The sequence below is a fragment of the Kogia breviceps genome, chromosome X (assembly GCF_026419965.1).
Source record: "Kogia breviceps isolate mKogBre1 chromosome X, mKogBre1 haplotype 1, whole genome shotgun sequence".
NCBI lineage: Eukaryota > Metazoa > Chordata > Mammalia > Artiodactyla > Physeteridae > Kogia > Kogia breviceps.
Genome location: NC_081330.1, coordinates 91,560,685 through 91,586,251, shown reverse-complemented (window position 1 = coordinate 91,586,251; position 25,567 = coordinate 91,560,685). Strand labels below are relative to the sequence as shown.

General features: G+C 37.9%; 1 protein-coding gene across 1 annotated transcript in view; it reads right to left on the bottom strand.

Annotated features, from left to right (window-relative positions):
* Positions 1-25,567, bottom strand: part of DGKK (diacylglycerol kinase kappa) — a 176,908-nt gene that overhangs the window by 82,035 nt on the left and 69,306 nt on the right. Inside the window, exons 5-7 of the mRNA XM_059049722.2 lie at positions 6,796-6,931; positions 6,221-6,324; positions 5,763-5,888 (exon numbers count right to left, since the gene is read on the bottom strand). Of these exons, the coding sequence (XP_058905705.1) occupies positions 5,763-5,888; positions 6,221-6,324; positions 6,796-6,931 (366 nt within the window). The remainder of the gene's footprint in view (positions 1-5,762; positions 5,889-6,220; positions 6,325-6,795; positions 6,932-25,567) is intronic.

The following is a 25,567-nucleotide window of genomic DNA, read 5'->3' as shown; positions in this document are numbered from 1 at the left end:
AAGAAAGCTGGAGTAGCAATTCTCATATCAGACAAAATAGACTTTGAAATAAAGACAATGACAAGAGACAAAGGAGGACACTACATAATGATCAAGGGATCAATCCAAGAAGAGGATATAACAATTGTACATATTTATGCATCCAACATAGGAGCACCTCAATATATAAGACAATTGCTAACAGCCATAAAAGGGGAAATCGACAGTAACACAATAATTGTAGGAGACTTTACAACTCACTTTCACCAATGGACAGATCATCCAAAATGAAAATAAATAAGGAAACACAAGCTTTAAATGACATATTAAGGGCTTCCCTGGTGGCACAGTGGTTGAGAGTCTGCCTGCTGATGCAGGGGACATGGGTTCGTGCCCAGGTCTGGGAGGATCCCACAGGCCACGGAGTGGCTGGGTCCGTGAGCCATGGCTGCTGAGCCTGTGAGTCCAGAGCCTGTGCTCCGCAATGGGAGAGGCCACAACAGTGAGAGGCCCACATACCACACACACACACACGAAAGACACATTGAACAAGATGGACTTAAATGATATTTATAGAACATTCCATCCAAAAACAACAGAATACCATTTCTTCTCAAGTGCTCATGGAACATTCTCCAGGATAGATCATATCTTGGGTAACAAACCAAGCCTTGTTAAATTTAAGAAAATTGAAATCATATCAAGAGTCTGTAATGACCTCAAGGCTATGAGACTAGATATCAATTACAGGAAAAAATTGTTAAAAATACAAACACATGGAGGCTAAATAATACACTACTAAATAACCAAGAGATCACTGAAGAAAACAAAGAGGAGATCAAAAAATACCTAGAAACAAATGACAATGAAAACACGATGACCCAAAACTTATGGGATGCAGCAAAAGCAGTTCTAAGAGGGAATTCTATAGCAATACAATCCTACCTCAAGAAACATCTCAAATAAACAACCTAACCTTACACCTAAAGCAATTATAGAAAGAAGAACAAAAAAACCCAAAGTTAGCAGAAGGAAAGAAAACATAAAGATCAGATCAGAAATAAATGAAAAAGAAATGAAGGAAACAGTAGCAAAGATCATTAAAACTAAAAGCAGGTTTTTTTGAGAAGATAAACAAAATTGATAAACTGTTAGCCAGACTCATCAAGAAAAAAAGGGAGAAGACTCAAATCAATAGAATTAGAAATGAAAAAGGGGAAGTAACAACTGATACTGCAGAAATGCAAAGGATCATGAGAGATTACTACAAGCAACTCTATGCCAATAAAATGGACAACCTGGAATAAATGGACAAATTCTTAGAAAAGCATAACCTTCTGAGATTGAACCAGGAAGAAATAGAAAATATAAACAGAACAATCACAAGCACTGAAATTGAAATGGTGATTAAATTCTTTCAACAAACAAAAGGCCTAGATGGCTTCATAGGTGAATTCTATCAAACATTTAGAGAAGAGCTCACACCTTTCCTTCTCAAACTCTTCCAAAATATAGCAGAGGGAGGAAAAGTTCCAAACTCATTCTATGAGGCCACCGTCACCCTGATACCAAATCAAAGATGTCACAAAAACAAAAGTATAGGCCAATATCACTGATGAATATAGATACAAAAATTCTCAACCAAATACTAGCAAACAGAATCAAACAACACATTAAAAGGATCATACACCATGATCAAGTGGGGTTTATCCCAGTAATGCAAGGATTCTTGAATATATGCAAATCAACCAATGTGATACACCATATTAACAAATTGAAGGATAAAAACCATATGTTCATCTCAGTAGATGCTGAAAAAGCTTTTGACAAAATTCAACAGCCATTTATGATAAAAACTCTCCAGAAAGTAGGCATAGAGGGAACTTACCTCAACATAATAAAAGCCATATATGAGAAACCCACAGCCAACATCATTTTCAATGGTGAAAAACTGAAACCATTTCCACTAAGATCAGGAACAAGACAAGGTTGCCCACTCTCACCACTATTATTCAACATAGTTTTGGATATTTTAGCCATGGCAATCATAGAAGAAAAAGAAATAAAAGGAATCCAAATCGGAAAAGAAGAAGTAAAAGAGTCACTGTTTGCAGATGACATGATAGTACACATAGAGAATCCTAAAGATGTTACCAGAAAACTACTAGCACTAATCAATGAATTTGGTAGAGTAGCAGGATACAAAATTAATGCACAGAAATCTCTTGCATTTCTATACACTAATGGTGAAAAATCTGAAAGAGAAATTAAGGAAACCCTCTCATTTATCATTGCAACAAAGAGAATAAAACACCTAGGAATAAAACTACCTAAGCAGACCGAAGGCCTGTATGCAGAAAAGTATAAGACACTGATGAAAGAAATTAAAGATGAACAAACAGGTGGAGAGATATACCATGTTCTTGGATAGGAAGAATCAACATGTGAAAATGACTATATTCCCCAAAGCAATCTACATTTTCAATGCTATCCCTATCAAACTACCAGTGGCATTTTTCACAGAAGTAATAAAAAATTTAACAATTGGTATGGAAACACATAAGACCCTGAATAGCCAAAGCAATCTTGAGAAAGAAAAACGGAGCTGGAGGAATCAGGCTGCCTGACTTCAGATTACACTACAAAGTTACAGTAATCAAGACAGTATGGTACTGGCACAAAAACAGAAATATAGATCAATGGAACAGGATAGAAAGCCCAGAGATAAACCCATGCACATATGGTCACCTTATCTTTGCCAAAGGAGGCAAGAATATACAATGGAGAAAAGGCAGCCTCTTCAATAAGTGGTGCTGGGAAAACTGGACAGTTACATGGTAAAGAATGAAATGAGAACACTCCTTAACACCATACACAAAAATAAACTCAAAATGGATTAAAGACCTAAATGTAAGGCCAGACACTATAAAATTCTTAGAGGAAAACGTAGGCAGAACACTCTGTGACATACAACACAGAAAGATCCTTTTTGACCCACCTCCTAGAGAAATGGAAATAAAAACAAAATTAAACAAATGTGATATAATGAAAATTAAAATCTTTTGCACAGCAATGGAAACCATAAACTAGATGTAAGGAGAACCCTCAGAATGGGAGAAAATATTTGCAAAAGAAGCGACTGACAAAGGATTACGTCCAAAATTTACATGCATCTCATGCAGCTCAATATCAAAAAAACAAACAACAACTCAATCAAAAAATGGGCAGAAAACTTAAATAGACGTTTTTCCAAAGAAGATATACAGATTGCCAACAAATACATGAAAGGATGTTCAACAAGACTAATCATTGGAGGAAAGCAAATCAGAGAGGTATCACCTCACACCAGTCAGAATGGCCATCATCAAAATATGTACAATTAATGCTGGAGAGGGTGTGGAGAAAAGGGAGCCCTCTTGCACTGTTGGTGGGAATGTAAATTGATACAGTCACTATGGAGAACAGTATGGATGTGCCTTAAAAAACTAAAAATAGAGCAACCCTATGATCCTGCAATCCTGCTCCTGGGCATATATCTATTGAAAAACATGGTTCAAAAGGATACATGCACCCCAATGTTCATCGCAGCGCTGCTTACAATAGCCAAGACATGGAAGCAACCTAAATGTCCATTGACAGATGAATGGATAAGGAAGATATGGTACATATATATAGTGGAATACTACTCAGCCATTGAAAAGAATGAAATAATGCCATTTGAGGCAACATGGATGGACCCGGAGATTATCATACTAAGTGAAGTAAGTCAGACAGAGAAAGACAAATATCATATGATATCTCTTATATGCAGAATCTAAAAAATGATACAAATGAATTTGTTTATGAAAAAGAAACAGATTCACAGACTTAGAGAATGAACTTATGGTTTCCAGTGGGGAAGGGTCAGGGGGAGAGATAGACTGGGAGTTTGGGAGTGACATGTACACACTGCTCTACTTGACATAGATAACCAAAAAGGACCTACTGTATAGCACAGGGAATGCTGCTCTATATTCTATAATAACCTAAACGGGAAAAGAATAGATCCATCTATATGAATAACTGAACCACTTTGCTGTACCCCTGAAACTAACACAACACTCTTAATCAATTATGCTCCAATATAAAATTAAAAAAAAATTTAATGGGCAGAAGGCCTAAATAGACATCTTTTTTTCCGAAGAAGACATACAGAATGCCAACAGGAACATGAAAAGATGCTCAACATTGATAATCATCAGGGAAATGCACATGAAAACTGCAACGAGGTATCACCTCACACCAGTCAGAATGGCCATCACCAAAATATCTACAAATAATAAATGCTGGAGAGGATGTAGAGAAAAGTGAACCCTCCTACACTGTTTTTGGGAATGTAAATTAGTGCAGCCACTATGATGAACAGTATGGACGTTCCTCAGAAAACTAAAAATAGAGCTACCATATGATTCAGCAATTCTGTCTCCGGGTATACAACTGAAGAAAATGAAAACAGTAATTCAAAAAGATACATGCACTCCAATGTTCATAGCAACATTCTTCGTAATAGTGAAGATATGGAAGCAACCTTAGTGTCTATCAACAGATGAATGGATAAAGAACATGTCATACACACACACACACACACACACACACACACACACACACACAATGGAATACTACTCAGCCATAAATAAGAGTGAAAATTTGCCATCTGCAACAACATGGTGGACCTGGAGGGTATTATCCTAAGAGAAATAAGTCAGACAGAGAACTGTATGTTATCACTTATATATGGAATCTTAAAAAAAAAGAAAACTAGTTAATATAACAAAAAATATATACTCACAGGTATAGAGAACAAACTAGTGTTTACTAGTTTGGGGGAGGTATAAGATGGCGTAGGGGATTAAGAGGTACAAATTATTATGCATAAAATAAATAAGCTACAAGGATGTATAGTACAGCACAGGGAATATAACCAATATTTTATAATATATATAAATAGAGTATAATCTTTAAAAATTGTGAATCACTATGCTGTACACCTAAAACTTACACAATATTGTAAATCAAGTATACCTTGATAAATAAAAAAATTCCTTCAGAATATCATTAGATAAGAAAATATCTTCAGACATTGTCAAATGTGTCCTGCGGGTGGGGGAATATACCCCCAGTTGAGAACTGCTGGCTTAAAGGCATAGTAATGTTGTAGTTAAGAGCACAGTTTTTACACAATTATGTATGAATCAAGACTCTTTTTCTTACTGGCTTCATGACCTTGAGCAAATCACTTCACTTTTCTGAACCTCATTTTCCTCTCTTCTGTAAATGGGAACAACGAGGCCTGGTTTAGGGTTGTTGTAAGGATTTAATGAGATCATGTATATAAAACACTCAATACATAGTGGCAATAATAATGTGCTAATATTATTAACCATTATTAATTAACAAAGATTGCAATTTCCTAGGAAATGGTAAATGAGGAAAGGAGGCAGTTTCTTAAGGGTATACTCAGAACTAACTTTTTAATTGCCCATACTGTCATAAGAGAAGTCAGCTCTTCCCATTTGCTAGTAGGCCTCACCATCAAAGATAAGGAGTATTAAATCTTTCTCTCAAAGATTCTATAGCTAATTCTAGAAAGGCAGGATACTGAGCTCTATACTATGGAATCTGTATAATCTATTTTAGGGTAAGGGTCTCTGAGATTTCTATCTATGTGTAGGCACAATCAAACTCCAATCCACCCCTTCTCTAGAAGTCAGCTCTCTAAATATCAGAGATGAGAAGAGTCTTACCGTAGAATTACACCAGAGACACCGGAAATCTTGAAGTCTCTGATAACTGCCACAGTTCTCATGACATACTGCGCACTGAGAACTGACAGATATGTTTCCTTCTACCCACTGATGAGGCATAGTTTTCTGAAGGATAAAAAGAGACAAGAGGTAGAAGTTAGAGATATAAGGAGAGGAAGGGCCAGCTGGAATAACTATACTACCCCATGGAGGACACTAGACAACCCCAAGGAAGTTCTCCATCATCCTGCCCTCCCCACTCTCATGCTAGTGACCAATGACAGGTGGGAGCTGGTGGAGAGGCTTTCATTCTTCTAGATTTGTTGGATCATGAGCCTGGGAAAGAAGCCTACTTGAGTTGTCTGGAAACAGGAAGAAGTCTTCCTTCCCCTGTGTGTCATGACTCAAGGGGAGATGGAAAAGAGTGATTATGAGAAAGCATGGCTGGTACTCACTACTTCATCTGCAGGCATGAGGAGGTCATCAGTAATGGATAATGTATTCCATTTGCAATCTTTCCTTGCTCTTAAAGCACATAATCTGTGAGACTTTACTTTGCACACTGTGAAAGAGGAAGAAAAAAAGATGGATGTGAATCTGGTGACAATGAAGATTCTAACTTCCTTCCCTAAGCTGCTCTAAAAGTTAGAATCTAGATGCATCTGAGTAGTTGTGACTTAACTCCAAAGGCTTATTTTCCATATATTTCAGTTTCTTTGTATTCTTCCTGGCCAAATTTTCTATTACCTGACTTGAATTGAAATTGATGGTAAGAATGAGGTGATTTCTATTTTTCCAAACCTGTGACTCTACTGTCCAATCCTCCCAGACCCAACCCTCCCGTTTGATTAATGAGAATTCCCCCTCATGCCAGTTTTCTCCCGTCTCCTTCCCCCCGTCTGTTAAGTGTCAGGGTTAACCTTACACTAGAATCAGTGACCTAGTGTGAGTCAATGATACTAAAGCCGCATGAGCTCCTTCACACCCATCTCCACCCATTGAGCTCCACTTCCTAAAGGAATCAGAAATGTACCTTCGCAGATGATAACATTTCGAGATAAGGCAGGAATGGTCCCTCGACAAACATTGCAGTGCTGGGTCCGGGGACTGTGGCTTGAGTACCAATAGTGCATACCAACAAGAAAAGGGTTGTTTTCTGCTGCAGGTATCTAAAATAAATGAAAGAGAAGAAAGAATAGAGAGTTAATCACAGAGACAGATTAGGGAAGGCCAGAAAATCTGAATGCTAAGGCTGAAATAGCCAGCTACATAAGGTGTCAGAGCATGTGAAGAGGAAGAATCAAAGTTGAGCCAATACTTAACAAATCTCCCATCTCTGTTTTTTCCCAGTGGTTTTGGAAAGGGAAAAGGAATGAGGAGGTGGTAGATCCTGGAACAGGGACTGAAGGCAGGAGTGATGATCTTTATACTCCTTGGCTAAACCATTTCATTGGTTTAGCCTAAGCAAAATTAGTTCTGTTATCCTTGGCCTTGGCTCTCTTTGAGTAGTCAGCAAAAGGAGGTGGTGAGTGGGAAATTCAGTGATATCCAAGCCCTCTTGCCAGGCAAGAAAGGGAGGAGACAGGGCTCTGACTCTAGGCTAAGGAATGCTTGTCAGGCTTTAGCTACCTCCTGGAGATATACATTACCCTTCCTGGACCTACTGCTGCCAGGTGAGGAGAGCATTGCATTGCCGGGACAACAGTTTCATTTCAGAGGCTTCTGGTCCCAGTATTCTTTTCTAAATAACATGTTCTGACTGCCTATAGCAATTTCCTGGTTAATCAATTTAATTCATTCAAAATTCTTAAATTTTTACTGAGTAACTGCTATGTGCTTGGCACTTTTCAAGGCACTGATGAACAAGATAAAGTCTCTGTCCTCATGGAATGGCATTCTGTTTGGTGTCCCCTTTCATGGTATTCAATTTGACATTTAATATTAACCTCCCTATAAATGTTATATTTGTTTATCACGGCCTGACTCTCATGACTATGGGGCCGACACAGGGCATACCAGAAACTAGTTTGGGGATTAAAAGGGGAAGGGGAGGAGTGGGCACCAAAAGCTTCCAAATTTTTTTCTAGGTGTGCATTCCACAGGACACTTCCAACTTTTCTATAATTCCTGTGAATGTCTGATCTCTTCCTTCTCTGCCTTCCTCTGGAATGTAGACATAAGCGTATGCATTCAGCTTTTTATTCTTGATGCTATAATCTGTTGGGTGTGTAAAGGCATAAGACTTTAAAATGAACTATATATTCTTCCTGATGCTAGCTGATACTGGTCCACTAGAGAGAGAGACAAAGAGAGGCAGAGAGGGAGAGAGAGAAAGCGCTATTGAGGGATCTGCCATATTTAGTGTTCAATCTTGATCAACTTATAGTAATTTATCATCTAAAACATAGCCTGTACATGGTATTCTCTGATTCCTCCTTCCCCTTCTGGCATGCCATTTATGTGATAAGCTGCTGTTGGAATGACCAGGAAGCTTCTGGAAGGAAAAGCTACTTTGATGCGCTAAAGGCTCACCTAGTATGGAGTCACTTTGTGATTGTATCATTTTTTGCATACTGAAACCCTGGCAAAGTTCCGAGAAGATCAAAGTAGAGAGTGGAGAGTCCTAAGGAAGTGACATAGTCTTGGCTTTGACATGCTAAGCAACTAACACCTTTCTACTTCCCATGCCACTAGATTATAACTTTACAAGTAACTTCCTTCTACCTCCAACCTCCTTCTTTCTTCCAATAATTACTAAGAGCTACTTTGTGTCATCTATAAAGCTAGGCACTAGAGATCCAGAGATGAATGATCCATAGTTCTTGCCCTCATGGAGCTCATAGTCTACTGTAGGAGACAACTTCCTAAACAGATCACTCCAGTGTAGAGTGAAAAGTGAGCTCTCCTATAATGTACAAGATTCTACAAGACAAATGGAAGAAATGATGAACTCTGCCTGGGTAGAATATTGAATTTCATGCTCCAATTAGCTAAAGAATATAAAAATATATAAAATGGACATTGTTTTGGTTCAGCAGTGGAGGAAGTGGGATTTATATTCCTTAAATGCATCCTATTGTATAAGAAAACTTTGATGCATACCACCCTCGATGAGTACATGTGTATGCTGAATTGTGTCCCCTGCCAAAATATGTTCAAGTACCTGGTACCTGTGAATGTGATCTTATTTGAAAATAGAATCTTTATAGATATAATCAATTTAAGATGTTGTCATAATGGATTAGTGACTGATGTCCTTTCCCTCTTTTTAAAAATTTTTTACTTTTTTTTAAACATCTTTATTGGAGTATAATTGCTTTACAATGGTGTGTTAGTTTCTGCTTTATAACAAAGTGAATCAGTTAATACATATACATATATCCCCATATCTCTTCCCGCTTGCGTTTCCCTCCCTCCCACCCTCCTTATCCCACCCCTCTAGGTGGTCACAAAGCACCGAGCTGATCTCCCTGTGCTATGCGGCTGCTTCCCACTAGCTATCTATTTTACGTTTGGTTGTGTATATATGTCCATGCCACTCTCTCACTTTGTCCCAGCTTACCCTTCCCCCTCCCCGTATCCTCAAGTCCATTCTCTAGTAGGTCTGCGTCTTTATTCCCGTTTTGCCCCTAGGTTCTTCATGACCATTTTTTGTTTGTTTTTTAGATTCCATATATATGTGTTACCATACGGTGTTTGTTTTTCTGTTTCTGACTTACTTCACTCTGTATGACAGACTCTAGGTCCATCCACCTCACTACAAATAACTCAATTTTGTTTCTTTTTATTGCTGAGTAATATTCCATTGTATATATGTGCCACATCTTCTTTATCCATTCACCTGTCGATGGACACTTAGGTTGCTTCCATGTCCTGGCTATTGTAAATAGAGCTGCAATGAACATTGTGGTACATGACTCTTTTTGAATTATGGTTTTCTCAGGGTATATGCCCAGTAGTGGGATTGCTGTGTCGTATGGTAGTTCTATTTTTAGTTTTTTAAGGAACCTCCATACTGTTCTCCATAGTGGATGTATCAATTTACATTCCTACCAACAGTGCAAGAGGGTTCCCTTTTCTCCACACCCTCTCCAGCATTTATTGTTTGTAGATTTTTTGATGATGGCTATTCTGACTGGTGTGAGATGGTATCTCATTGTAGAAGAGGGAAATTTGGACAGACACAGGAGAGACATCATTTGATGATAGAGGCAGAGATTGGAATGATGCGTGTACAAGCCAAGGAATGCCTGCAATCACCAGAAGCTAAGAAGAGGCAAAAAAGGATTCTCTTCTAGAGCATTCAGAAAGAGCACAGCCCTGCCAACACATTGATTTTTTACTTCTAGACTCCAGAACTGTGAGAGAAGTATCTTAATTCACCCAGTTTGTGGATTTGATATGGCAGTCCTGGGAAACTAACACAGTACATCATTACAGGCCTTTCTAGTAATTGACACAGATTAAAAATTGACTTTGAAGACAGATGAAGAACTGTGGCATGTATACAAACCACTGATCTCTGAATGTTAAGGCTTTTAATGTGTGGTTGTTGGTTTTTTTTTTTTTTTTTTTTTTTTTTCTGTACGTGGGCCTCTCACTGCTGTGGCCTCTCCTGCTGAGCAGCACAGGCTCTGGAAGCACAGGCTCAGCGGCCATGGCCCAAGGGCCCAGCCGCTCCGCGGCATGTGGGATTCCCCCGGACCAGGGCATGAACCCGCGTCCTGTGCACTGGCAGGCGGACCCTCAACCACTGCGCCACCAGGGAAGCCCATGGTTGTTGGGTTTTATGTTTGATTTTTATGCTCTCTAAAATACATAGGTTAATACTTTCATGCAGAGACCATCACTCCAATCTGATTCTTCACTGTTTTAGAGCAGCTAAGGCTATTTTCTCCATCTCCTGAATCCCTTTCAGCATAATCCAGAACCCAGATAGGTTAATTAATTATTTGTCTATTCATTAAAGGAGCTCTTGTCAGTCCAGGTATTTGATAAACTCTAAAGAACTGTCCAAGTGTGAGGACTTAATAATATTAAGTATTTTCAAAGTGCATAAAAGTCTCAGATGTAACATCCCATAAAGCACAAAATCTTCCAAAGATGTGTTTCCTTAATAGAATCTTGTTTGGAATGGTTTATGTGATGAAAGGCTGTGTTTAGATAAAACAAAATTAGTGGCTCGTACTGTAACTTGAAGCCAACTTCTTTGTTATATCAAGGTTTTGGAAACTATAGAATGTTAGAGCCTCCCAGGTTGGCCATTGGTAGGGTGACCATATCATCCAAATCAGGACACTTTGTACGGTGAAAGTGGGAGCTATAGTACGTAATTATGCTGGGACAATAAGTGTAAATTAGATTCATCCTGAGAAAACCACTAGCCATGGAGATGCTACACATGAGCTAGAGAGTCATTTAGCCAATTTGAATCTATTTGTTGATCTATACAGCCTAGTTGTCTGGCTTAGTACCACTTAGTTGCCTATTGGGCTACCACATACTCACAAGGGGTGGGGACTAGAGGAGAGAAAAGATAATTAGGCAAAATTTAAGATGTCTTTCCAAGAGCATGGATTTAGAGTTAGGAGAGCTAAGATCTCAATTCTGCCACAATAAATTATGTGATTTCAGTCAAGGCAACTGAACTCCTCTGAGGTTTTTTTTCTCACCTACTTAATGAAATCTTAGAATTATAAACTTTTCAAGTTGAAAGGAATGTTTGAATTCATCTAGTCTACCCACCAGAAAAACTAATTTTCTTTTTTTAAAGTATATTTTTAAAATTGAGGTGTATTTGACAATTAAAATTGTACATACTGAATTTAATGATTTGATATACATATGTACTGAAATAATCACCACAATCAAGCTAATTAACTTATTACCTCGGATAGTTACTACTTTCTTTCCTTCTTTTTTTTTTGTATGTGTGTTTAGAGCACTTAAGATCTTCTCTCTTAGTAAATTTTAGTATAAAATAAATGATTGTTACTTATGGTCACATTGTTGTACATTAGACCTCCAGAACTTATTCTCTTGCATAACTGAAACTTTGTACTGCTTAACCAACATCTCCCCATTCCCCCCTCCCCTTAGCACTTGGTAACCACCATTCTTCTCTCTGCTTCTAGAGTTCCAACAATTTTAGATTCCACATATAAATGAGAACATACAGTATTGTCTTTCTCTGTTTGGCTTATTTAATGTAGCATACTGCTCTCAGGTCCATCTGTGTTGTTACAACTGGCAAGATTTCCTCCTTTATTCGGGCTGAAAAATATTCCATTGTATTTGTGTATGTATATATCTATATCTATATCTATATCACATTTTAAAATCCATTTTATCCATTGAGGGACAGTTAGGTTGTGTCTGTATCTTGGCTGTTGTGAATAATGCTGAAAGAAACATGGGAGTTCTGATATCTCTTCAAAATGCTGATTTCATTTCCTTTGGATATATACCCAGAAGTGAGATTGCTGGGTCATAATGTTGTTATATTTTTAATACTTTTAGAAACCTTAGTACTACTTTCCATAATGGCTGTACCAATTTATAGTCCCACCAAAAGTGCACAAGTTTTCTCTTTTCTCCACATTCTTGCCAGCATTTGTTGTCTCTTGTCATTTTTTTTGGCCACATCACACGGCATGCAGGATCTTAGTTCCCCAACCAGGGATTGAACCTGCACCCCCTACTGTGTAAGTTCAGAGTCTTAACCACTGGACTTCCAGGGAAGTCCCTCTTTTTTGCTTTTCTTTTGTTTTCCTTTTTTTAAAATTTGAAGTATAGTTGATTTACAATATTGTGTTAGTTTCAGGTGTACAGCAAAGTGATTTAGTTATACATACATATATATTTTTTTCAGATCTTTTAAAAATAATTATATATTTTTTATTTTAGCAAAGATTCAGAATATATCTCTTTCAGAAAAAAGAGCTACATCATACAATCTTTTGAAAATATACATTCATATATTGGTTTTGTCCTATGATTAATTTGATTACTAAAATTTTTAAAGTGCAGCTAAATTTGAGAGCCAAGTTATTAGTAGTTAAAGACTGATTTGCTTTTTTAAAAATTGAAGTATAGTTGATTTACAATATTGTGTTAGTTTCAGGTGTACAGCAATGTGATTCAATTATATAGATATATATTATTTCAGATTATTTTACATTATAGGTTATTATAAGATATTGAATATGGTTCCCTGTGCAATAAGTAAATCCTTTTTGCTTATCTATTTTATGTATAATAGTTTGTATATATTAATCCCATACTTCTCTTTTTAAAGTTTATTGTGAAGTTATTTTACATTATTTTATCTTTATGTGGCATTAGGAGATTTTCAAAAAATTTATTTATTTATTTTTATTGAAGTACACTTGATTTACAATGTTGTGTTAGTTTCAGATGTACAGCAAAGTGATTCAGTTATACATACATATATATATATTTTTTCAGTTCTTTTAGAAATATATTATTTTTATTTTAGCAGCGTCATAATATATCTCTTTAAGAAAAAAGAGTTACATCATACAATCTTTTGAAAATATACATTCATGTATCGGTTTTGCCCTACAACTAATTTGATTACTGAAAGTTGTAAAGTGCAGCTAAATTTGGGAGCCAAGTTATTAATAGTTAAAGATCGATTTGCTTTTTAAATTGAAGTATAGTTGATTAACAATGTTATATTAGTTTCAGGTATACAGCAAAGTGATTCAGTTATATATTATATATACATTACATATAATATATATATATTCATTTTTTTTCAGATTCTTTTCCCATATAGATAATTATAGAATATTGAGTATATTTCCCTGTGCTATACAGTAGGTCCTTGTTGGTTATGTATTTTATATATAGCAGTGTATATATGTTAATCCCATACTTCTAATTTATCCCTCCCCTCTCCCTTTCCCCTTTAATAACCATAAGTTGTTTTATGTACGTATTGATTTTTAGATTCCACATATAAGTGATATAATATTTGTCTTTGTCTGACTTCCTCCAATAAGTATAATATTCTCTAGGGCCATTCATGTTGCTGCAAATTACAATCTTTCATTCTTTTTTATGGCTGAGTAATATACCAATGTATATATATCTCACATTTTCTTAAGCCAGTACTTTGTTGATGGACACTTGGGTTCTTTCCAAGTCTTGGCTATTGTAAATAGTGCTGCTAAGAATATTGGTGTGCATGTATCTTTTCGAATTAGAGTTTTCATCTACCCAGGAATGGGACTGCTGTGTCATATGGTATTTCTATTTCTAGTTTTTAAAGGAACCTCTGTACTGTTTTTCATAGTGGTTGCACCAATTTGCATTCCTTTCAACAGTGTAGGAAGGTTTCTTATTCTCCAACCCTCTCCAGCATTTATTATTTGTAGACTTTTTGATGATAGCTATTCTGATGATAAGAGCCATTTTAACAAGGGTGAGATGATATCTCATTGTGGTTTTGATTTGCATTTCCCTAATGATTAATGGTGTTGAGAACTTAATTTTTTTTTTTTTTTTTGCGGTACACGGGCTTCTCACTACTGTGGCCTCTCCCGTTGCAGAGCACAAGCTCCAGACGCACAGGCTCAGCGGCCATGGCTCATGGGTCCAGCCACTCCACGGCATGTGGGATCTTCCCAGACTGGGGCATGAACCCGCGTCCCCTGCATCGGCAGGCAGACTCTCAACCACTGTGCCACCAGGGAAGCCCTTGAGCACTTAATTTTTATCAATTTTATGTTTTCTTTGGAAAAATATCTATACAGGTCCCTCACCCATTTTAAAAACAGATTATTTGTGGGTTTTTTAAACTATTGAGTTGTAGGTGTTCCTTATGTATTTTAGATATTAACCCCATATCAGATATATAGCTTGTAAATATTTTCTCCCATTTCTAGGTTGCCTGTTCACTCAGTTGATTTAGCTTGATGTAATCTTACTTGTTTATTTTAGCTTTTGTTCCTTGTGCTTTTGGAGTCATATCCAAGAAATCATTGTCCCAGTCAATGTCAAGAAGGTTTTTCTCTGTTTTCTTCTAGTAGTTTTATAGTTTTAGGTCTTACACTTAAGTCTTTATTCAGCCTGAGTTGATTTTTTGTACATGGTGTGAGGTAATGGTCCAATTTCATTCTCCTGCATGTTGATTTCTAATTTTCCCAACACCGTTTATTGAAGACTACACTTCCCCAATTTTGTGTTCTTGGCACCCTTCTGGAAATCAGTTGACTGTAAAAGCATGGATTTATTTCTGTGTTCTCTATTTTGTTCCATTGGTCTGTATGTCTGTTTTTATGCCAGTATAATACTGTTTTGATTACTATAGCTTTGTAATGTATGTTGATATCAGGAAGTGTGATGCCTCCAGCATTGCTCTTCATGCTCAAAATTGCTTTGGCTATTTGGGGGTGTTTTTGGTTCCATATTAATTTTAGGATTGCTCTTTCTATTTATATAGGGAATACCATTGGATTTTGATTGGAATTGTATTAAATCTGTAGATTACTTTGTGTAGCATGGACATTTTAACAATATTAATTCTTATGATCCATGAACATGGGATGTCTATCCATTTATCTATGTATTCTTTACTTTCCTTCATCAATGTTTTATAATTTATAATTTTCAGTGTATGTTTTTCAACTCCTTGTTTAAGTTTATTCCTAAGTATTTTATTATTCTTGTTGCTATTGGGAATGGGCTTATTTTCTTAATTTTCCTTTCAAATAGTTCACTGTTTGTGTATACAAAACTGATTTTTTTTGTATGTTGATTTTGTACCCTATGGCTTTACTGAATTTGTTTGTTAGTTGTAACAATTATTTTGTTGAGTCTTTAGGTTTTTCTACATATATGATCATGTTGTCTGCAAACAGAGACAATTTTACTTCTTCCTTTCCAGTTTGGATGCTTTTTAGTTCTTTTTCTTGGCCAACTGCTCTGGCTTGGATTTCCAGTACTATGTTGAAAAGAAGTGGTGAGAGTATGCAGCCTTGCCTTGTACCAGATCTTAGAGGGCAAGCTTTCAGGTTTTTTTTCCCATTAATTATAATGTTGACTATGGGCTTTTCATATATGGCCTTTATTGTGTTGAGGCAAGATCTTTCTATACTTATTTTGTGGAAAGGTTTAATGATGAATTGGTGTTGAACTTTGTCAAATGCTTTTTCTGCATCTACTGAGATGATCATTGTGTTTTTTTTTTCTTTCATTTTGTTAATGAACTGTAACACATTGTTTGATTTATGTATATTGAAATATTGTTACATCCCTGGGATAAATCCCTCTTGGTTACAGTGTATAATCCTTTTAATGTGCTATTGAATTCGGTTTGCTAGTATTTCATTAAGAATTTTTGCATCTGTACCTCTGAGGTGGGAAAGCCGAATTCACGACATTGGACCACCAGAGACCTCCCGGCTCCACATAATATCAAATGGCGAAAGATATCCCAGAGATCTCCATATCAATGCTAAGACCCAGCTCAACTCAACAACCAGCAAGCTACAGTGGTGGACACCCTATGCCAAACAACTAGCAAGAAAGGAACACAACCCCACCCATTAGCAGAGAGGCTGCCTAAAACCATAATAAGGTCACAGATACCCCAAAACGTGCTGACTACAAGAAAGACAAGATCCAGACTCATCCACCAGAACACAGGAACTAGTCCCCTCCAATAGGGAGCCTATACAACACACTGAACTAACTTTAGCCACTGGGAGCAGACAGCAAAAACAATGGGAACTATGAACATGCAGACTGTGAAAAGGAGACCCCAAACACAGTAAGTTAAGCAAATGAGAAGACAGAAAAACACACAGCAGATGAAGGAGCAAGGTAAAAACACACCAGACCAAACAAATGAAGAGGAAATAGGAAGTCTACCTGAAAAAGAATTCAGAGTAATAATAGTAAAGATGATCCAAAATCTTGGAAATAGAATGGAGAAAATACAATAAACATTTAACAAGGACTTAGAAGAACTAAAGAGCAAACAAATAATGATGAACAACACAATAAATGAAATTAAAAATTCTCTAGAAGGAAGCAAAAGCAGAATAACTGAGGCAGAAAAACGGATAAGTGACCTGGAAGATAAAATAGTGGAAATAAATACTGAAGAGCAGAATAAAGAAAAAAGAATGAAAAGAATTGAGGACAGTCTCAGAGACCTCTGGGACAACATTAAATGCACTAACATTCGAATTATAGGGATCCCAGAAGAAGAAGAGAAAAAGAAATGGACTGAGAACATATTTTAAGAGAGTATAGTTGAAAACTTCCCTAATATGGGAAAGGAAATAGTCATTCAAGCCCAGGAAGCACAGAGAGTCCCATACAGGATAAATCCAAGGAGAAACATGCCAAGACACATATTAATAAAACTGTCAAAAACTAAATACAAAGAAAAAATATTAAAAGCAGCAAGGGAAAAACAACAAATAACATAAAAGGGGATTGCACAGGAGGAGCTTCAACAAGGCGGAAGAGTAAGACGTGGAGATCACCTTCCTCCCCACAAATACATCAGAAATACATCTACATGTGGAACAACTCCTACAGAACACGTACTGAATGCTGGCAGAAGATCTCAGAACTCCCCAAAGGCAAGAAACTCCTCACGTACCTAGGTAGGGCAAAAGAAAAAAGAAAAAACAGAGACAAAAGAATAGGGACGGGACCTGTACCAGTGGGAGGGAGACGTGAAGGAGGAAAAGTTTCCACACACTAGGAAGCCCCTTCGCAGGTAGAGACAACAGGTGGCAGAGGGGGGAAGCTTCAGAGCCACGGGCGAGAGTGCAGCAACAGGAGTGCAGAGGGCAAAGAGGAGAGATTCCCGCACAGAGGATTGGTGCTGACTGGCACTCACCAACCTGAGAGGCTTGTCTACTCGCCCGCCGGGATGGGTGGGAGTGGGGAGCTGAGGCTCGGGCTTCGGAGGTCAGATCCCAGGGAGAGGACCGGGGTTAGTGGTGTGAACACAGCCATAAGGGGGTTAGTGTGCCACCACAAGCTGGGAGGGAGTCCAGGAAAAAGTCTGGAGCTGCTGAAGAGACAAGAGATTTTTTCTTGCCTCTTTGTTTCCTGAGCACGAGGAGAGGGGATTAAGAGCACCACTTAAAGGAGCTCCAGAGGAGTTCGGGAAAAAGTCTGGAGCTGCTGAAGAGGCAAGAGACTTTTTCTTCCCTCTTTGTTTCCTGGTGCATGAGGAGAGGGGATTAAGAGCTCTCCTTAAAGGAGCTCCAGAGATGGGCACAAGCCACGGCTATCAGCGCGGACCCCAGAGATGGGCATGAGACGCTAAGGCTGCTGCGGCAGCCACCAAGAAACCTGTGTGTGAGCACAGGTCACTATCCACACCTCCCGTCCCGGGAGCCTGTACAGCCTGCCACTGCCAGGGTCCCATGATCCAGGGACAAATTCCCTGGAAGAATGCATGGTGCGCCCCAGGCTGTTACAACGTCATGTTGGCCTCTGCCGCCGCAGGCTTGCCCCGCATCTGTACCCCTACCTCCCCCCGGCCTGAGTGAGCCAGAGCTCCCGAATCAGCTGCTCCTTTAACCCTGTCCTGTCTGAAGGAAGAACAGACGCCCTCCGGTGACCTACATGCAGAGGCAGAGCCAAATCCAAAGCTGAATCCCGGGAGCTGTGTGAACAAAGCAGAGAAAGGGAAATCTCTCCCAGCAGCCTCAGGAGCAGTGGATTAAATCTCCAGAATCAACTTGATGTACCCTGCATCTGTGGAATGCCTGAATAGACAACATATCATCCCAAATTAAGGAGATGGACTTTGAGAACAACATATATAGGTTTTCCCCTTTTCCTCTTTTTCCATGTGGATGAAAGGCACTTGGTGCTGCAGCCAGGAGTCAGTGCTGTGCCTCTGACGTGGGAGAGCCAACTTCAGGACACTGGTCCACAAGTGACCTCCCAGCTCCATGTAATATCAAATGGCGAAAATCTCCCAGAGATCTCCATCTCAACACCAACACCCAGCTTCACTCAATGACCAGCAAGCTACAGTGCTGGACACCCTATGCCCAACAACTAGCAAGACAGGAGCACAACACCACCCATTAGTAGAGAGGCTGCCTAAAATCATAATAAGGCCACAGACACCCCGAAATAACCACCAGACCTGAACCTGCCCACCAGAAAGACAAGATCCAGCCTCATCCACCAGAATAAAGGCACTAGTCCCCTCCACCAGGAAGCCTACACCACCCACTGGACCAATTTTAGCCACTGGGGACAGACACCAAAAACAATGGGAACTACGAACCTGCAGCCAGCAAAAAAAGAGACCCCAAACACAGTAAGATAAGCAAAATGAAAAGACAGAAAAACACACAGCAATGAAGGAGCAAGGTAAAAACCCACCAGACCTAACAAAGGAAGAGGAAATAGGCAGTCTACCTGAAAAAGAATTCAGAATAATGATAGTAAAGATGATCCAAATCTTGGAAATAGAATGGAGAAGATGCAAGAAACATTTAACAAAGACCTAGAAGAACTAAAGAGGAAAAAACAATGATGAACAACACAATAAATGAAATTAAAAATACTATAGAAGGGATCAATAGAAGAATTACTGAGGCAGAAGAACAAATAAGTGACCTGGAAGATAAAATAGTGGAAATAACTACTGCAGAGCAGAATAAAGAAAAAAGAATGAAAAGAACTGAGGACAGTCTCAGAGACCGCTGGGACAACATTAAACGTACCAACATTCGAATTTTCGGGGTCCCAGAAGAAGAAGAAAAAAATAAAGCGACTGAGAAAATATTTGAAGAGATTATAGTTGAAAATTTCCCTAATATGGGAAAGGAAAGAGTTAGTCAACTCCAGGAAGCACAGATAGTCCCATAATGGATAAATTCAAGGAGAAACACGCCAAGACACATATTAATCAAACTATCAAAAATTAAATAAAAAGAAAACATATTAAAAGCAGCAAGGGAAAAAAATAACAAACAAGGGAATCCGCATAAGGTTAACAGCTGATCTTTCAGCAGAAACTTCGCAAGTTAGAATGGAGTGGCAGAACACATTTAAAGTGATGAAGGAGAAAAACCTACAGGCAAGATTACTCTACCCAGCTAGGAGCTCATTCAGATCTGATGGAGAAATTAAAACATTTACAGACAAGGAAAAGCTGAGAGAGTTCAACACCACCAAACCAGCTTAACAACAAATGCTAAAGGAATTTCTCTAGGCAAGAAACACAAGAGAAGGAAAAGACCTACAATAACAAACACAAAACAATTAAGAAAATGGGAATAGGAACATACATATCGATAATTAATTTAAATGTAAATGGATTAAATGCTCCAAACAAAAGACACAGACTGGCTGAATGGATACAAAAACGAGACCCATATATATGCTGTCTACAAGAGACCCACTTCAGACCTAGGGACACATACAGACTGAAAGTAGGGGATGGAAAATGATATTCCATGCAAATTGAAATCAAAAGAAAGCTGGAGTAGCAATTCTCATATCAGACAAAATAGACTTTAAAATAAATACTATAACAAGAGACAAAGAAGGACATTATATAATGATCAAGGGATTGATCCAAGAAGAATGTATAAAAATTGTAAAATTTATGCACCCAACATAGGAGCACCTCATTACATAAGGCAAATACTAACAGCCATAAAAGGGGAAATCGACAGTAACACATTCATAGTAGGGGACTTTAACACCCCACTTTCACCAATGGACAGATCATCCAAAATGAAAATAAATAAGGAAACACAAGCTTTAAATGATACATCAAACAAGATGGACTTAATTGATATTTAGAGGACACTCCAACACAAAACAACAGAAGAAACATTATTCTCAAGTGCTCATGGAACATTCTCCAGGATAGATCATATCTTGGGTCAAAAATCAAGCCTAGGTAAATTTAAGAAAACTGAAATTATATCAAGTAACATTTCTGACAACAACGCTGTCAGACTAGATATCAATTACAGGAAAAAAATCTGTAAAAAATATAAACATATGGAGGCTAAACAATACACTACTTAATAAACAAGAGATCACTGAAGACTTCAAAAAGGAAATTAAAAAAATACCTAGAAACAAGTGTCAATGGAGACATGACAACCCAAAACCTATGGGATGATGCAAAAGCAGTTTTAAGAGGGAATTTTATAGCAATACAATCCTAACTTAAGAAACAGGAAACATCTCGAATAAACAACCTAACATTGCACCTAAAGCAATTAGAGAAAGAAGAACAAAAAAACCCCAAATTTAGTAGAAGGAAAGAAATCATAAAGATCAGATAAGAAATAAATGAAAAAGAAATGAAGGAAATGAAAGCAAAGATCCATAAAAGTAAAAGCTGGTTCTTTGAGAAGATAAACAAAATTGATAAACCATTAGCCAGACTCATCAAGAAAGAAGGGAGAAGACTCAAATCAATACAATTACAAATGAAAAAGGAGAAGTAACAACTGACACTACAGAAATACAAAAGATCATGAGAGATTACTACAAGCAACTCTATGCCAATAAAATGGACAACCTGGAAGAAATGGACAAATTCTTAGAAATGCACAACCTTTGGAGACTGAATCTGGAAGAAATAGAGCTATGAACAGAACAACCACAAGCACTGAAGTTGAAACTGTGATTAAAAATCTTCCAACAAACAAAAGCCCAGGAGCAGATAGCATCACAGGCAAATTCTATCAAACATTTAGAGAAGAGCTAACACCTATCCTTCTCAAACTATCCAAAATATAGCAGAGGGAGAAACATTCCCAAACTCATTCTATGAGGTGACCATTACCCTGACAGCAAAACCAGACAAAGACGTCACAAAGAAAGAAAACTACAGGCCAATATCACTGATGAACATAGATGCAAAAATCCTGAACAAAATACTAGCAAACAGAATCCAACAGCACATTAAAAAAATCATACACCATGATCAAGTGGGGTTTATTCCAGGAATGCAAGGATTCTTCAATATACACAAATCAATCAACGTGATACACCATATTAACAAATTGAAGGAGAAAAACCATATGATCATCTCAATAGATGCAGAGAGAGCTTTCGACAAAATTCAATACCCATTTATGATAAAAACCCTGCAGAAAGTAGGCATAGAGGGACCTTTCCTCAACATAATAAACGTCATATATGACAAACCCACAGCCAACATCGTCCTCAATGGTGAAAAACTGAAACCATTTCCACTAAGATCAGGAACAAGACAAGGTTGCCCACTCTCACCACTATTATTCAACATAGTTTTGGAAGTTTTAGCCACAGCAATCACAGAAGAAAAAGAAATAAAAGGAATCCAAATCGGAAAAGAAGAAGTAAAGCTGTCACTGTTTGCAGATGACATGATATTATACACAGAGAATCCTAAGGATGCTACAAGAAAACTACTAGAGCTAATCAATGAATTTGGTAAAGTTGCAGGATACAAAATTAATGCACAGAAATCTCTGGCATTCTTATACACTAATGATGAAATATCTGAGAGTGAAATGCAGAAAACACTCCCATTTACCATTGCAACAAAAATAATAAAATATCTAGGAATAAACCTACCTAAGGAGACCAAAGACCTGTATGCAGAAAATTATAAGACACTGATGAAAGAAATTAAAGATGATACAAATAGATGGAGACATATACCATGTTCTTGGATTGGAAGAATCAACATTGTGAAAATGACTCTTCTACCCAAAGCAATCCCTATCAAACGAACACTGGCATTTTTCACAGAACTAGAACATAAAACTTCACAGTTTGTTTGGAAACACAAAGGACCCCAAATAGCCAAAGCAATCTTGAGGGAAAAAAAAATGGAGTTGGAGGAATCAGGCTCTCTGACTTCAGACAATACTACAAAGGTACAGTAAGCAAGACCGTATCGTACTGCCAAAGAAACAGAAATATAGATCAATGGAACAGGATAGAAAGCCCAGAGATAAACCCACACACATATGGTCACCTTACCTTTGACAAAGGAGGCAGGAATGTACAGTGGAGAAAGGATAGACTCTTCAATAAGTGGTGCTGGGAAAACTGGACAGGTACATGTAAAAGTATGATATTAGAACACTCCCTAACACCATATACAAAAATAAGCTCAAAATGGATTAAAGACCTAAATGTAAGGCCAGAAACTATCAAACTCTTAGAGGAAAACATAGGCAGAACACTCTATGACATAAATAACAGCAAGATCCTTTTTGACTTAGCTCCTAGAGAAATGAAAATAAAAACAAAAATAAACAAATGGGACCTAATGAAACATAAAAGCTTTTGCACAGCAAAGGAAACCATAAACAAGACCAAAAGACAACCCTCAGAATGGGAGAAAATATTTGCAAATGAAGCAACTGACAAAGGATTAATATCCAAAATTTATAAGCAACTCATGCAGCTCAATAACAAAAAAACAAACAGCCCAATCCAAAAATGGGCAGAAGAACTAAATAGACATTTCTCCAAAGAAGATATACAGATAGCCAACAAACACATGAAAGAATGCTCAACATCATTAATCATTAGAGAAATGCAAATCAAAACTACAATGAGATATCATCTCACACCGGTCAGATTGGCCATCATCAAAAACTCTAGAAACAATAAATGCTGGAGAGGGTGTGGAGAAAAGGGAACACTCTTGCACTGCTGGTGGGAATGTAAATTGATACAGCCACTATGGAGAACAGTATGGAGGTTCCTTAAAAAACTACAAATAGAACTACCATATGACCCAGCAATCCCACTACTGGGCATATACCCTGAGAAAACCATAATTCAAAAAGAGTCATGTACCAAAATGTTTATTGCAGCTCTATTTACGATAGCCAGGACATGGAAGCAACCTAAGTGTCCATCAACAGATGAATGGATAAGGAAGATGTGGCACATATATACAATGGAATATTACTCAGCCATAAAAAGAAATGAAACTGAGTTATTTGTAATGAGGTGGATAGACCTGGAATCTGTCATACAGAGTGAAGTAAGTCAGAAGGACAAAAACAAATACCGTATGCTAACACATATATATGGAATCTAAAAAAAAAAAAAAAAATGTCATGAAGAGATTAGTGGTAGGAGGGAATAAAACACAGACCTACTAGAGCATGGACTTGAGGATATGGGGAGGGGGAAGGGTAAGCTGTGACGATGTGAGAGAATGGCAGGGACATATACACACTACCAAATGTAAATTAGATAGCTAGTGGGAAGCTACAGCATAGCACAGGGAGTTCACCTCTGTACTTAGTGACCACCTAGAGGGGTGGGATAGGGAGGGTGGGAGGGAGGGTGACAAAAGAGGGAAGAGTTATGGGAACATATGTATATGTATAACTGATTCACTTTGTTGTAAAGGAGAAACTAACCCACTATTGTAAAGCAGTTATACTCAAATAAAGATGTTAAAAAAAAAAAAAAATAAATAAATAAATAAAAGAATGGATATTTTGGTAAAGATTCTGAAAAAAAAAAAAAAAAAAAAAAAAAAAAAGAAAGGAAATTGAGTTATTTGTAGTGAGGTGGATGGACCTAGAGTCTGTCATACATAGTGAAGTAAGTCAGAAACAGAAAAACAAACACCGTATTCTAACACATATATATATGGAATCTAAGAAAAAAATGTAATGAAGAACCTAGTTGTAAGATGGGAATAAAGACACAGACCTACTGGAGAATGGACTTGAGGATGTGGGGAGCAGGAAGGGTAAGCTGGGACAAAGTGAGAGAGTGGAATGGACATATGTACAGTACCAAATGTAAAATAGATAGCTAGTGGGAAGCAGCCACATAGCACAGGGAGATCAGATCAGTGCTTTGTGACCACCTAAAGAGGTAGGATAAGGTGGGTTGGAGGGAGGGAGATGCAAGAGGGAAGAGATACGAGAACATATGTATATGTATAACTGATTCACTTTGTTAAAAAGCAGAAACTAACACACCTTTGTAAAGCAATTATACTCCAATAAAAATGTTAACAAATAAATAAATAAAAATAAAGGAGCTCCAGAGCCGGGTGTGAGCCACCGCTATCAGCACACACCCCAGAGACGGGCATGAGATGCTAAGGCTGCTGCTGCAGCCACTAAGAGGCCTGTGTGCAAGCACAGGTCACTATCCACAGCTCCACTCCCAGAAGCCTGTGCAGCCTGCCACTGCCAGTGTCCCGTGATCCAGGGAAAATTTCCCTGGGAGAACACATGCCACGCTTCAGGCTGGAGCAACATCATGCTAGCCTCTGCCACCACAGGTTCACCCCGCAATCCTTACCCCTCCATCCCCCAAGCCTGAGTGACCCACAGCTCCTGAATCAGCTGCTCCTTTAACCCCCTCCTGTCCGAGTGAAGAACAGACACCCTCAGGTGACCTACACACAGAGCTGGTCAAAATCCAAAGCTGAACACTGGGAGCTGTGTGAAGAAAGAAGAGAACGGGAAATCTCTCCCAGCAGCCTCAGGAGCAGCAGATTAAATCTCCACAATCAACTTGATGTACACTGCATCTGTGGAATACCTGAATAGACAATGAATCATCCCAAATTGAGAAGATGCCTTTGGGAGCACCGATATATATATTTTTTTTCCCTTTTTCTCTTTTTGTGAGTGTGTATGTGTATGCTTCTGTGTGCGATTTTGTCTGTATAGCTTTGCTTTTACCATTTGCCCTAGGGTTTGGTCTGTCCTTCTTTTTATTACTTAAAATTTTTTTCTTAATAGTTAATTTTTATTTTAATAAATTTATTTTATTTTATCTTCTTT